This window comes from Ovis canadensis, chromosome 3 (assembly GCF_042477335.2).
Source record: "Ovis canadensis isolate MfBH-ARS-UI-01 breed Bighorn chromosome 3, ARS-UI_OviCan_v2, whole genome shotgun sequence".
NCBI lineage: Eukaryota > Metazoa > Chordata > Mammalia > Artiodactyla > Bovidae > Ovis > Ovis canadensis.
In genome coordinates, this window is record NC_091247.1 from 70336671 (window position 1) to 70350097 (window position 13427).

The 13427-nt window shown below is 43.9% G+C and overlaps 1 protein-coding gene across 2 annotated transcripts; it reads left to right on the forward strand.

The window, feature by feature from the left end:
• Window positions 1-3354: 3354 nt before the first annotated feature.
• GPR75 (G protein-coupled receptor 75) lies at window positions 3355-12658 on the forward strand. Of its 2 annotated transcripts, none has more exons than XM_069583342.1 (2): window positions 3355-3554; window positions 8313-12658. In XM_069583342.1, the coding sequence occupies exon 2, from the start codon at window positions 8407-8409 to the stop codon at window positions 10027-10029; it is 1623 nt and encodes a 540-aa protein (XP_069439443.1). In that variant the 5' UTR covers window positions 3355-3554; window positions 8313-8406; the 3' UTR covers window positions 10030-12658. The 2 variants fall into 2 exon arrangements, with proteins under 2 accessions (XP_069439443.1, XP_069439444.1); XM_069583343.1 differs by having other exon boundaries at window positions 3417-3554; window positions 8618-12658.
• Window positions 12659-13427: the final 769 nt, after the last annotated feature.

A 13427-nucleotide genomic window follows, 5' to 3' on the forward strand; every position in this document is an offset into this window, starting at 1 on the left:
GTCACTCAGTCGTGTCTGACTCCCAGTGAACCCCATGGACTGCAGCCTACCAGACTCCTCCGTCCATGGGATTTTCCAGGCAAGAGCACTGGAGTAGGTTGCCATTGCCTTCTCCAAATACCAGGTTTCAGTTCCGTTCAGTCGCTCAGTCATGTCTGACTCTGCGACCCCATGAATCGCAGCACGCCAGGCCTCCCTGTCCACCAACTCCCGGAGTTCACTCAGATTCACTTCGATGAGTCAGTGATGCCATCCAGCCATCTCATCCTCTGTCATCCCCTTTTCCTCCTGCCCCCAATCCCTCCCAGCATCAGAGTCTTTTCCAATGAGTCAACTCTTCTCATGAGGTGGCCAAAGTACTGGAGTTTCAGCTTTAGCATCATTCCTTCCAAAGAAATCCCAGGGCTGATCTTCAGAATGGACTGGTTAAATCTCCTTGCAGTCCAAGGGACTCTGAAGAGTCTTCTCCAACACCACAGTTCAAAAACATCAATCCTTCGGTGCTCAGCCTTCTTCACAGTCCAACTCTCTCATCCATACATGACTACTGGAAAAACCATAGCCTTGACTAAACGGACCTTAGTCGGCAAAGTAATGTTTCTGCTTTTGAATATGCTATCTAGGTCGGTCATAACTTTTCTTCCAAGGAGTAAGCGTCTTTTAATTTCATGGCTGCAGTCACCATCTGCAGTGATTTTGGAATACCAGGTTTAGCAGTTGCTTATTACTTTGATACCCTAACTGCTTATATTGTGAATTACTTACCTCCTAAAGTTTCTGTCAGTGACCTCAGGAATGAAAAGGAAGAGCGGGAGAAAAGGGATGAATGGCAACTTGTCTAAATATGCTGCATTCAAAAGGATGGAGAACGACAGCAGGAACCATTTTAAGGGAAGGCCAGTGTTGGACAGGGAGGCCTGGCGTGCTGCAATTCATGGGGTCGCAAAGAGTCGGACATGACTGAACGACTAAACTGAACTGAGTGTTAAGACTTTGGGGAAAGGTGTGTGAAGGGAGACCAAACTGCTGATTGGGCCTGGAAGACTTAGTTAAGGCAGGTTTGGGGTGGGGGGCCAGTGGTAGGTAGAAGTAAGGGGAAGAGAAAGCCTGCATTCTTAATGTTGTAAGAGCCAATAAATCATCTTTAGTTTCCCAATGCATCCTTTCAAAAAGAAAGACTTTGCAAGTTGTGTTTCAGAATTTGGAAGGAAAATTTACCTACTTCTCTTACTGTGAACGATTAGTAATGTGGCCAGAAAAGACCAGTGAGGTGTTTTGTCTTACTGGAAGAGTTAACTTTCTGTAGTCTTTGTAGTTGTTTTTGTGGCCAAAGGCCACCTCTCCTGTTACTGTATCGAGTATTCCATCATAGTTGAACATCAAGGTTTTCAGCTTTCTAGGCTGCAAATCACACCACAGTGAACATTTTCATAACTTCATGCTTAAAACACTTATATTCAAATATTTCCTTATGATAAATTCCAAGGAGTGAGATTTGTGGGTCATGATTTTAAACATTTTTATGGCTCTGATGTTCTTTCCTCAAAGTGCACGTGTCAGTTTCCATTGTCAGTGTGTACCAGAATGGTAGTTTTCCTGCAAACTGATAGTCTGTTCCTATCTTAACATATGTTTAGTCAGCCCTGCTTGTTTATTTGTAGACTTTCCACTTTCTGACTGTGAAGCCAGTGTTCTTTCCAATTTGACACACTGCTGGTACATTCTGTAGGCATAATTACAGTAGCTTTAGTCTTGTTGATACTAGTTTTGGAACTAGTGATTCCAGATACTCTATTCTAGACCGACTGATCTTTTACAACTTGTGACTGTGTGTGTGTGTCCAGTATGAGATAATTTTTCCCATAGGTGTAACTCGTGGCATTTTGGCCAAGACCTATTGTAATATCCTTCTGTCTTATGGCCACATGCCTGGAAACGAGCTGGAAATTATGCAACAGCTAATTTATATGGAGAGGAGTATGACATTTGGTTAGTTTCCACTTTGAATGGCAATTCCACTCAGTACTAAACGATGTTTTTTGGTCGATTATTTCTAGCCTCTGAGGTCACCATTACAACATAGATTAGAATTGCTGCAAGTGGTAGGAGAGTAGACTTTTGTGGGAATTGGAAATTTTCCTTGAAGTTATTTGTAAATTCTGATAGCACAATCAACTCCTGGACAGAATATCTACCTCTTAAATTATCCAGCCTTCTTGATTTTTCTTCTGATGAAAGCAGAGTGGGGGGCGGTGACTTAGGGAAAATATGTTATATGCATAAATCAGATTCTTTGGTACTTGTTGGTACCAAACAGTTCTGTTTTAAAAGATAACCATTAGCCAAAATAAAGAATTTCAATGGCAATATCCTAAGTACTTCACTTGAATGGAATTTTCAAGATCCTAGTTAGCAGGCTGGCACACTGAAGCAGCAGAAAAAGGGCTTAACCCGCTTCCTTTTGACTCCGAGTAGCAAACATACTTGGGAATGCTACTTGATTGCTCTTGAGACTACAACCCACATAATGAGTTCATTATTTTGGACACACTGTGAACTGGGATGGGAGTCCACATCCCAGGATGGGAGGTTGGTTATGTTTTTGGTTCCTATTCTTTACTAAAATTAGCTCAGCTAGTTTTGCATACATGGCTTTTCAAGATGTTTTACATTCAACATGGCATTGAGTGATGTCCATGACTTCTTGGCTTTGCCCATTTCCTACCCATTCTCATGGGTACTTTCTTTGCAATTCGCATTTGTTTCCTAATAGATACTTCCCTCTCAGTGAGCTGAGAGAAGGAAAAAAAAAAAAATGACGTTAAAGTTGGTTTGATTTGAAGTCTGTTACAATGACGTGATTTACAAATTCTGGGTCTCCAGGTACCACCCTGGAAGGCGACGCCAGTTTAATCCAGGAGCAAAGTATTAGCTGCAGCGTAGAGAGGAGCTAGGCAGGCGCACTTGGAAGCACCAGGAATGGGGAGCGGTGGGCGGCGGCGGGCCGGCCAGAAGCCCAGGGAAGGCCCTGGACCCCGCTAAGACCGACGTGAAGCCTCCACCCCGCCTTGTCCACGGTCTTCACTCTGTAGGCCAAGGCCCCCATGGGTCACGCTGTGTGCTATCGGCGCCCCCACCTTTGCCCTCCTTTCCACCCAGTCCGCCCCCCTCTTCCTCCATATGTCAGCTCTTGCCAGCCTCAGGGAGCCCCCACTTCCCGAGCGGCAAAACGGCGCGCCCGAGACCGCGCGGCGCGGGGAACGGAGGTCGCGGCGGCGGGAGCTGCCGGCCCCGGGACCCCAGGAGGCCCGCGAGGCGGCCAGGGCGCGGGGGCAGGCGGGGCACCGAGCCCGAGTGGCCGGCGGAGGGGGCGGCGCCCTCGGCGTCTCCGTGACTGCGCCTCCGCGCCCCGGCTCGCCGCGGCTCCCGGGATGCGCGGAGGCGGCGGCGATGGCCATGATGCCTCCAGCTCGGCATCCGCCGGGGCGGCGGGCGAAGCTGGGGTCCGGGCTGCGAGATGGAGGAGGAGGGGCGGCGCTGCGGCCACCAGGCAGGTGAGAGGCCGCGGGCCCCCGGAGGAGGACGACCCCGCGGGGACCGGGGGGGCCGCCGGGTGAGGGAGCCGGCAGCCGCGTGGGTTCGGGCCCGGCCGCGGCGCACCTGCGCTCCTGGCGAGGCCTGCGGAGAAACCATCTCGCTCCTGCCTGGCGCGTCCCCGGGCCCCGCGGGGCCGGTGGAACCCCTCCCCCACCGCCCATGCCCTGCCTGAACCCTCCTCACCTCAACGACCCTTTCCAGAATCCTTTACATGCTTCCCTAGACCGGCCGAGGCCCTCCTCACCATAACCTTCTCCAGCCCCGGAGCCCCTCAAGTCCCCTCAAGACCCATCTCAAGTCCCCGATCGGGGTCGCCATGCCCTCCCAGCAGTCTCCTAGTCCAGCCTCATCCTCAGGAGGATGCTCCACACCCTCCCATCTCCCTCATCAACCGACCCTACCCGATCCCATCAGCCGCTCCGGGCTTCAAAAGTAGTTTAGTGGGGAGAAAGAGCATGGCCTCTGAAACGCAGGTAAGTCTGGCTTGCATCTTAGTGACCTTGGACAAGTCATCTGACTTCCCTACTGTTTTCCAGATATCTCAATACAAATCCAGTGGGAGTAATAACAGTAGTACAAAACCTTGTTCTCCTGTGAGGGTTAGAGTCTGGACAAGCCTGCCCTGGAGGAATTGAAGGCATTATTTGGTGTGTGTCTGGGCGGGTGGTGGGGGGTGGGGGGGGGGAGTTGGAAGAAATCAGATCATGAGTTGACTTGTAGAAGCTCATGTAAAATGTTTGAATATGTACTAAAATATTAAGATAGACTAAATTATCAGAGGCTCTTCACATATCATAATGGGAAATCATTGATGTACATTTTCACTTACTATTCCTCGCTTACTAGTTACTTGAGGGTCTCTCCTCCTTAGTTGTAATAAGATGCATATGATATGATTTCATTTCTTCTTCTTATGTCTAATATGGCTTCTTCTTAAGACTGGTGTTCCAACTTAAAGTTTTTCTGATTTTATTATTTTTATTGCATCTTCTTCCAGGCCCTATTTATGCTCCCAGAGATAAAGAGAAGCTTGTATGCTTGCATTGAAAAGTGTTGGTAACCTCTATTTAATGTTTAGGAATAAGTAGCAGATGCATTCATTTACACCCCACCCCAAATAACTGAGTTTTATAATTCTGCCAGCATACCTTTGTCCCAAATTGTTATCTCAGCCTCCTTTTTCTTAAAGTCTCAAAAGTTAGTACTAAGACCTAGGTTTACTTTCCCCTCACTTCCTTATTACTTCAAAAGTTTCTCTGCCGAAACCTTTACTTCTGATATGTCTTCTTGTTTTTCTCTCTTTTCTCTTCCCTGTCTCTGATTCCTTCCTTTTTTTCCTTAATTATCCAAAATCAGAGTGATTTATAATTACCTTATACCAAACAATTTTTCAACCTCGCCAAAAAGGTACATGCAAATACATATACAGATATATGTACATGGAACTTTGAGTTGGGAAGGAATTGCAATACCTACTTCATAGGATTATAATGAGAATGAAATAAAGTTGATAAGCTATGTAAAGCTTCTAGTAGAAGTCTCTGGCATATAATAACCACCCAATACATTATAGCTGCTGTAACTGTCTTCTGACCTGGGACTGCCTGCCTTGATTGCTTTGCTATTTTGTTTAGCTTGGTGGTGTGCAGCCTTTAGAGAGTAACTGCTTAGGTTCAAATCCATGCTCTGCCCCTTTAAGACAGGTGCTCTCTCTGCCTCAGTTTCCTCATCTGTAAATTAGAGATAAGCTATACTGTCTGTCTCAGGGTTGTGACGATTTGATAAGCTAATAGTGTGGAGCACTGGGAGCATTGTGGAGCACATCACAAGCACTTAGTAAAGGGAACATCCTAATGATGATACTGCCCCAGAATTCCTGACTCAGAATTCTTTTATCAATCTATTGAAAAAAATTATAATTGGAGAGAAAGTAAAAGTTGCCCCTCAACTCCTCCAAATTTTTTTTTTCCTTCTGCCTCTTATCTTTGGCTAATGTTGAAGCTTCATCATTCTATTTTCCCCTTTCCAAATGTTTCCCAGCCTGGACTCTGCATAACTTCCATCAACCACTTCTTTTCTTTTTTTCTAATAATTTTCATTTATTTATGTATTTTTGGCTATACTGGGTCTTTGTTGCTGCATGGGGTTTTTCTCTGGTTGCAGAGAGCAGAGGTTACTCTCTAGGTTGGTGCATGGGCTTCTCATTATGATGGCTTCTCTGCTGGAGCACGGGCTCTAGAGTGCACGGGCTTCAGTAGTTGCAGCTCATGGGCTCAGTAGTCGTGGCTCCCAGGCTCTAGAACACAGGCTCACACAGGCTTAGTTGTTCCGAAGCATGTGGGATCTTCTTGGACCAGGGATTGAACCCGTGTCCTCTGCATTGACAGGCAGAGTCTTTACCACTGAGCCACCAGGGAAACCCACCCCGTCCTTTATTATTACTCACTTGATATTTCTCTTAGCATCCTAATTCCAGACTTCATCCTTCTAATGTTTCCAAACCAAATTCCTGCTTCCCCCTCCAGAGTCAGGGGAATTTTCTATAAACAGGAATATCACCTTTCTGCTTCTACAAATTGGATTTTCTCTTCTACTTCCTTTTTCATTGGTTAACCCCAATCTTCCAATTAACAAAAACTTAACAGTAAAAGTTTTTTTTTTTTTCTTTCACTACACAGGTATTATAAAGTGTTCAGAAACGGGCACACAGTCTTTAAGTGAAAACAATAAGCTGTCCATTATTATTATTATTTAATTCTAATCATCAGGAAACTAAAGATCAGGACTAGTTCTTCTCTCCCGTAGAACTCTTACGAGGGAAGTACAGAGAAGTTGGTCCCACTTCCCAGTGGAGAAATACATGATATTTTCATGATCTGTACTTTTTGACCATTGAGAATATAGAAGAGGTTATCTTCTTCCTTCATGAAGGACACCAGTTAGTTTTATGGATCTCCCCAGGACTGAAATGCGTCTGATACTGGCACAGGTGTACCTATTGCTGAATGCTGGGAGACTTCTGTATTGGGTGGTTCCTAACTCCTGCTTGAAGCTCCCAGTAATCCCTCATGATCAGGCCCCTTCCCCTATACCCCACGATTCAGCAACTAAAGGATTTAACCCTGGCTTCACTGGAGGCCCTGGGACTCAGCTTGAGCTGGTGGTTAAATATTCTGAACATCACCCATGGACCTCCCCAGTACCACTGGTTATTCTTAAAATGCTGGATTAAAGCACATTCTTTTTGGTTGCCAAGAGCTTTGGATGTACCACTGGAAGCATCTGGGAGTAGGGTGGACACCAGGCCAATGGGGCTTTGCGATTTTGAACAATGAAAGACTGTGTGAAGGTATTTTAAATCTCATTGCAAGATGGGAAGAGAAAGTTAAAAAACCAAAAAGAAAAATAAATTATTCTTTAGAAGTAGATGCTATGTCGTGCTCACCTATGCGCCCAGAGTACCTGGTGTAAAGCTGGCAGAGAGCACACACACGTGGATATGAACTGGATGAATGCACACACAAATGCATGCACTGGAGGAATGTATGCATCCTGCCTCATCAGGAGGACATGCCTGCTGGGATCATGATGACTCACATTTATATAGAGTTTACAGAGCAAACTGGTAAGTCTCAAATATAATTCTGACATCATTCATTACTTCCATTAATATAGTCCTACACAAAGCTCTTTTCCAGAGGAGAATATGGCGTTGGCTAAGAAATCACAAGCAGGGAGAAAATATAAATAATGGAAAATAAAGGGCTCTTCCTAGAGAAAGAAATCAGATTTGTTAGTGATGTCTGGAAGTTTTGTGAAAGGCCACAGTATGCTTCAGTGGTACCCTCTTGCTTATGGGTTTCTCCAGTGGCTCTGACGGTAAAGAATCTGCTTGCAGTACAGGAGACCTGGGTTCAGTCCCTGGGTTGGGAAGATCCCCTGGAGAAGGGCATGGCCACCCACTCCAGTATTCTTGCCTGGAGAGTTCCATGAACAGAGGAGCCTGGCGGGCTACAGTCCATGGGTAAAGCACAGAGTCAGACATGACTGAGTGACTTTCACTCTTGCTTACATGTCAAGCACATGCTGTTTGTTGCCTCAGTCCTGCTGTGGAGACCTGCTCCCTTCTCCCAGCCTGTCTGTCCCCCACTCCATACCCCTCACCTTTCACCCTCCTAGCTCCTCCTTGTGAAGACCCCCTTAGCCTCTCTCAGCCTCCTCCCTGGCCTGGATCAATCCCCCCTTCTCTTCTCTCCACACTGCACTGCCATCAGCTGATTTGCCGCATTTGGCTATAATTACACAGTTAGATTGATCTGCTTCAGCTAGACTGTGATCTCTTTGGTGGAGAGGTTATATTCTTGGTGTCCAATGTCTGGTATCAGAATTTCTGAAGGTAACATCTGTACACTCACCCTTTAACCGCAATCTCAAGGGGACGAGGCCTCAGTATCTTGTTTTCTTTTTTTTCAACCTGCTCTCCAGCTGATGCTTAAACTAGTTTGAAAACCCCTGTGTCCTAAAACCTAAACTTGGCTGGATTAATGTATTTCAAGGTACCTATGTCTTTTCTGTGTGGGGCTTTGGGAGGAGAAATGCTTTCTGGGCACTGGGTCAGAGCTGAAAAAGCTTAGTGCTTTTGTAAAAGATCACGAGATCTCTCTGCTGTCTCCATTCACTCCTTTCTGTTTCTGGGGATGCATTTTCGTGCGCAGGCTTTTCTGCCTTGGGCCCCCTTTGTCAGTCGCCGCTCGTCTGTGAGTTGAGGCCCTGACTGCCTTCCCACAGAAGGAAGAGTCGTCTCTGAAGATGAACTCAACAGGCCACCTTCAGGATGTGCCCAACACCACCCTGCTCCACATGCCTCACGCCCAGGGAGGGAACAGTACCAGTATCCGGGAGGGTCTCCAGGAACCGGTCCACACGGCCACCTTGGTGACCTGTACCTTTCTGCTCACGGTCATCTTCTGCCTGGGCTCTTACGGCAACTTCGTTGTCTTCTTGTCCTTCTTCGATCCAGCCTTCAGGAAATTCAGAACCAACTTTGATTTCATGATCCTGAACCTGTCCTTCTGTGACCTCTTCATTTGTGGCGTGACGGCCCCCATGTTCACCTTCGTGTTGCTCTTCAGCACAGCCAGTGGCATACCGGACGCTTTCTGCTTCACCTTCCACCTCACCAGCTCGGGCTTCATCATCATGTCCCTCAAGACAGTGGCGGCGATTGCCCTGCACCGGCTCCGTATGGTGTTGGGGAAGCAGCCCAGCCGCACGGCTTCCTTCCCCTGCACCTTGCTCCTCACTCTGCTCCTCTGGACCACCAGTTTCACCCTCGCCACCTTGGCCGCCCTGAAAACCAGCAAGTCACACCTCTGCCTTCCCATGTCCAGTCTGATCGCCGGAGAAGGGAAAGCCATCCTGTCTCTCTACGTGGTCGACTTCACCTTTTGTGTGGCGGTGGTCTTCGTGTCCTACGTCATGATCGCTCAGACACTGCGGAAGAACGCTCAAGTCAGAAAGTGCCCGGCTGTGATCACCGTTGACGCTTCCAGACCACAGCCTTTCATGGGGGCCCCTGTGAAGGGAGGTGGCGAGCCCATCCAGTGTACCATGCCGGCTCTGTACAGGAACCAGAATTACAACAAACTGCAGCACGTTCAGACCCACGGATACACCAAGAGTCCCAAGCAGCTGCCAACCCCTGCGGCCAGCCGGCTCCAGCTGGTGTCGGCTGTCAATCTGTCCACGGCTAAGGACTCCAGGGCGGTGGTCACCTGTGTGGTGATTGTGCTCTCGGTCCTGGTGTGCTGTCTTCCGCTGGGGATTTCCCTGGTGCAGGTGGTTCTGTCCAGCAATGGGAGCTTCATCCTTTACCAGTTTGAACTGTTGGGGTTTACGCTTATATTTCTCAAGTCAGGATTAAACCCTTTTATATATTCTCGGAACAGTGCAGGGCTGAGAAGGAAAGTGCTGTGGTGCCTCCAGTACATCGGCCTGGGTTTTTTCTGCTGCAGACAGAAGACCCGACTTCGTGCCATGGGAAAAGGGAACCTCGAAGTCAACAGAAACAAATCCTCCCATCATGAAACGAATTCTGCCTACATGTTGTCTCCAAAGCCCCAGAAGAAATTTGTGGACCAGGCCTGTGGCCCAAGTCACTCCAAGGAAAGTGTGGTCAGTCCTAAGATGTCTGCTGGACATCAGCACTATGGTCAGAGCAGCTCTACCCCCATCAACACTCGGATTGAGCCGTACTACAGTATCTACAACAGCAGCCCATCCCAGGAAGAGAGCATCCCACACAACTTGCAGCCAGTAAACTCCTTTGGGTTTGCCAATTCATATATAGCCATGCATTATCACACCACTAATGATTTGATGCAGGAATATGACAGCACATCAGCCAAGCAGATTCCGGTCCCCTCTGTTTAGAGTCGTGGAGGCTAGCGAATCTCATATAAACTGTTTTGGTTTCTGATACTAATTGATTTTTTTTTTTGATTTTGGGAGACCAGAGCTACATCAAAACTTAAAGACCTAGACAGCTGACACTTATATCTTTTTTCTGAAGTATTAGCATCACTTGGTTCGTTTTGCAGTTTCTTGATATTTTACGAGTTGATGAAAAAGTTTATTATTATACACCTGACCTGCACTCCAGTCTTTTGTACTAAATTTTTAAACAGATGCCAGGGAATGGTTTTGCTACTGTATTAAAGTAGGGAAGGAACTGATTATGGTCATTTGAGCCAATATTATGATTCTTTGAAGTACGAGCTGGATGTTTTTAAAGACTATGAAGGTATCATCTTTACTGAGGTTTTTAAAGACTATGAAGGTATCATCTTTACTGAGGTATTATTTTTATTAACTGGATTATAAATTTTAATCCTTTGAAGTGTTCAAATGGGGTCAATATCTTTTGTTTTTGGTAGCAGGCTTATTGGAATAAATAATACATTGTTCAATCAGAAATGTACTATTCATAGCTAGATTTACCAAAAATACACAAGCATTAGTTACTTTCTTTTCATAAGACAGTCATCTAAGAATAGAGTACTATGATCATTACCATTTCTAATTATAGACATTATTCTTTTGTGTCAGCTGAGTAGCTGTATAGTTCTTTTGAAAAGAAATCTGGTTTTTCTTGCTAAAAATGAATTATTTTATTTCAGAATGATCTTACCCGAGAAACTTAGTGAAGAGGACTGCATCTGTAGTAGAGTGATGCTCTTCCTGGGAGAGGAGGCGCTAACTGTGGTCATTTCCTCAGGGTGCTGTTATGTTATGTGGGAAGTGGGCTAGACTGTTGTATGCGTTAGACAATCTTTAATTATTGTCTAAGAAGGCATAAGGATGCAATGGGGGTGTTTCAACTCATGCTTTCCTTCAGTGTGAGGATGGTTTGTTCACAACCTGACAAAGAGTCTCTGAATAACTAATTTAGAAAAAAAGTTTTTGATCTTTGTTTATATATTACCATGGTAGAAAAATTCTTAAGATGATCTGTTTTCAAAGTAATTGTGTTACTTCTCTCCCATGAATCTTAAACTGGAAATGGGCAGTAAGGGGAAATAGATTAAGTATTTCTACACTTACAACTAATTTTATTATATACTCAGTGATGCCTAGCATAACAACTGTAAACTTATTTTTTTATGTAAAAATGTTTTCATGATGTAGTTGATTTTTGAACTCAGTACAATTTTGGAACTATAGCTTCTAGAAAAGATGAGCATCAAGATACGAAACCTGTCTTTATAAATTGTCATAGTCAAGAACTGTTACTACAGATTGGAAGGCACTTTGTTCCTTTGGATGAAAGGTGTTCAGGTTATGACATCCTCTCCCATGCTGTTCCTAAAATCAGAGACTATGAGAGGCATGGAGAAGATAGTTAATACTCAGTTAGAACTCTCCTCAGTCTTGTCTAATAATTCTGACCTCCCAGTATCAACCAGTCATTTCTATTTCCAAGGTTTAAGTATGAGATATGGATTTTATTTTGTTTTTAAATTCACTTTTTAGGACTCTCTCCTTCCCTTCCCTCTCTCCCTTCTAGCCTTTATTTTTACTATTAAATTTTATAACAGAAGAAAAAATATCCGCTCTCACTTTTTTTTTTTGGTAATTGAATGCTATTTTTGGAAGTCACTATGACCTATTTCAATTGTGCTTTTATATTTTTAATACAACTCTGTTTTCATTTGCTAATATTACCATGAAACAGTTGGTATATAACCTCTTTTTAACAAAGAATTAAGAAATCTAATATCCTCTCCCAAGATCATTTGAAGAATGGTGGCAAATTAGGAATTAAACATTTATCTAAATTAAGAATCTGGTATTTATTTCAGTAAGCCAACAGCTTTTAAGTAATAACATTAATCAAGAAGCTATTTCATACTTTTTAAGGTATGAATCTCTTTTTGGCTAGGCATTTCAAATGTGACTCAATAAAAGATACTTTCTAAAAATTTCTATTGTACTTGTAAAACTAAAAATTACAGGTTTCCTTTGTGATTTTGGAGTTTGAGACGATTTTGACCCATGTTTGGCAGGTAAAAATCAAAGCATAAAGAAAATTAAGCATGTGCATATGAGGTTTCAGTCTCTTTATGCTCATCAAAAAATTATGGATTTAACTTGCATGAAGTACATAGTGGGCTAGATTCTTTATATCTCTGTATCTATGTCTATATGTAGGTATATGTAGATATAGATATAGAGGTGGGAATATGTAACTTGTCTCTTCATAAGTTATATATGTCTAGCCATATCTATATCTACCTGGAGATAAAGATATAAACAGGCATATATAACTTCTCCATAAGGGCTAAAATGAAAACTTTTATAAAAGTAATGAGAATTCACTTATATGACTAATTAAGCAGGGCATATTAATTAGTTCTCTTGATGCTTTACTGTGATGCAAAGTATGTGATTCAAACATTTTATAATTGTTCTGATGTTAACCATTAGGCCAGATTTGTATTACTGATGCTTTTAATGTTCTTTTAAACTGATGTTTGGAAAATAAAAATAATGAAAATCCTGACATTTCTGGAAATCAGACTGCAATACTTTTACGTTCCTGTCCAATCACTTAAAAACCATCAGGGAATAGCTGTGCTCAAACTCCAAGAAAGTTATTTTCCTTAAAAGACGAAATAGCTTGTTTGACCACATTTTGTAGCATGCACTTATACTCAGAATAACTGGGAATAATTAGCTCCAAAGGTTAATTATTTACTAACCTAGGTTTATCACCCAGTGGGAAAAGTTCTGACTAAACATTTCAAACACTTCTCTGAAATGACATGAATCTGGTAAAAGATATGGAATTCTGGATATTTCAGTTTATTAATCAGGGTTTGATTTTAAGAATCAGGAAACATAAGTTTAAACAGAAAAGGAGTGAACATAGGAAGTCAGATGTCTTCTCAATCATTAGAAGGTCAAGGCTCTTTGACAGTGGGTCTTCAGGAAAATTTCAAATAAATGCTACCAATAGCCAGCAGAGCTGCTCCTTCTGCTATAGCCAGGAAGGGAGGGAGTCAGTAGATTTCCCTGGACCTTGGACTTCAAGGACACTGGCTGCTACACTGCCACTACCTTTACAACCAATCCTGTTGATACCTCCAAAGCAAATGCTGGACATCAAAACAGTGCTGCAGAAAAAAATTTGGCACCAGACCTTTAGTTGGCAGAACCCAACTTGCCTTTAAAACCCGAGGTTCCATGAAACTGGAAAGTGTAGTTACACTGAAAAGGTAAACTGAAAGGAGGTTCAGAAAAGATCATGAGTTCCAATCTACTCCATCCTC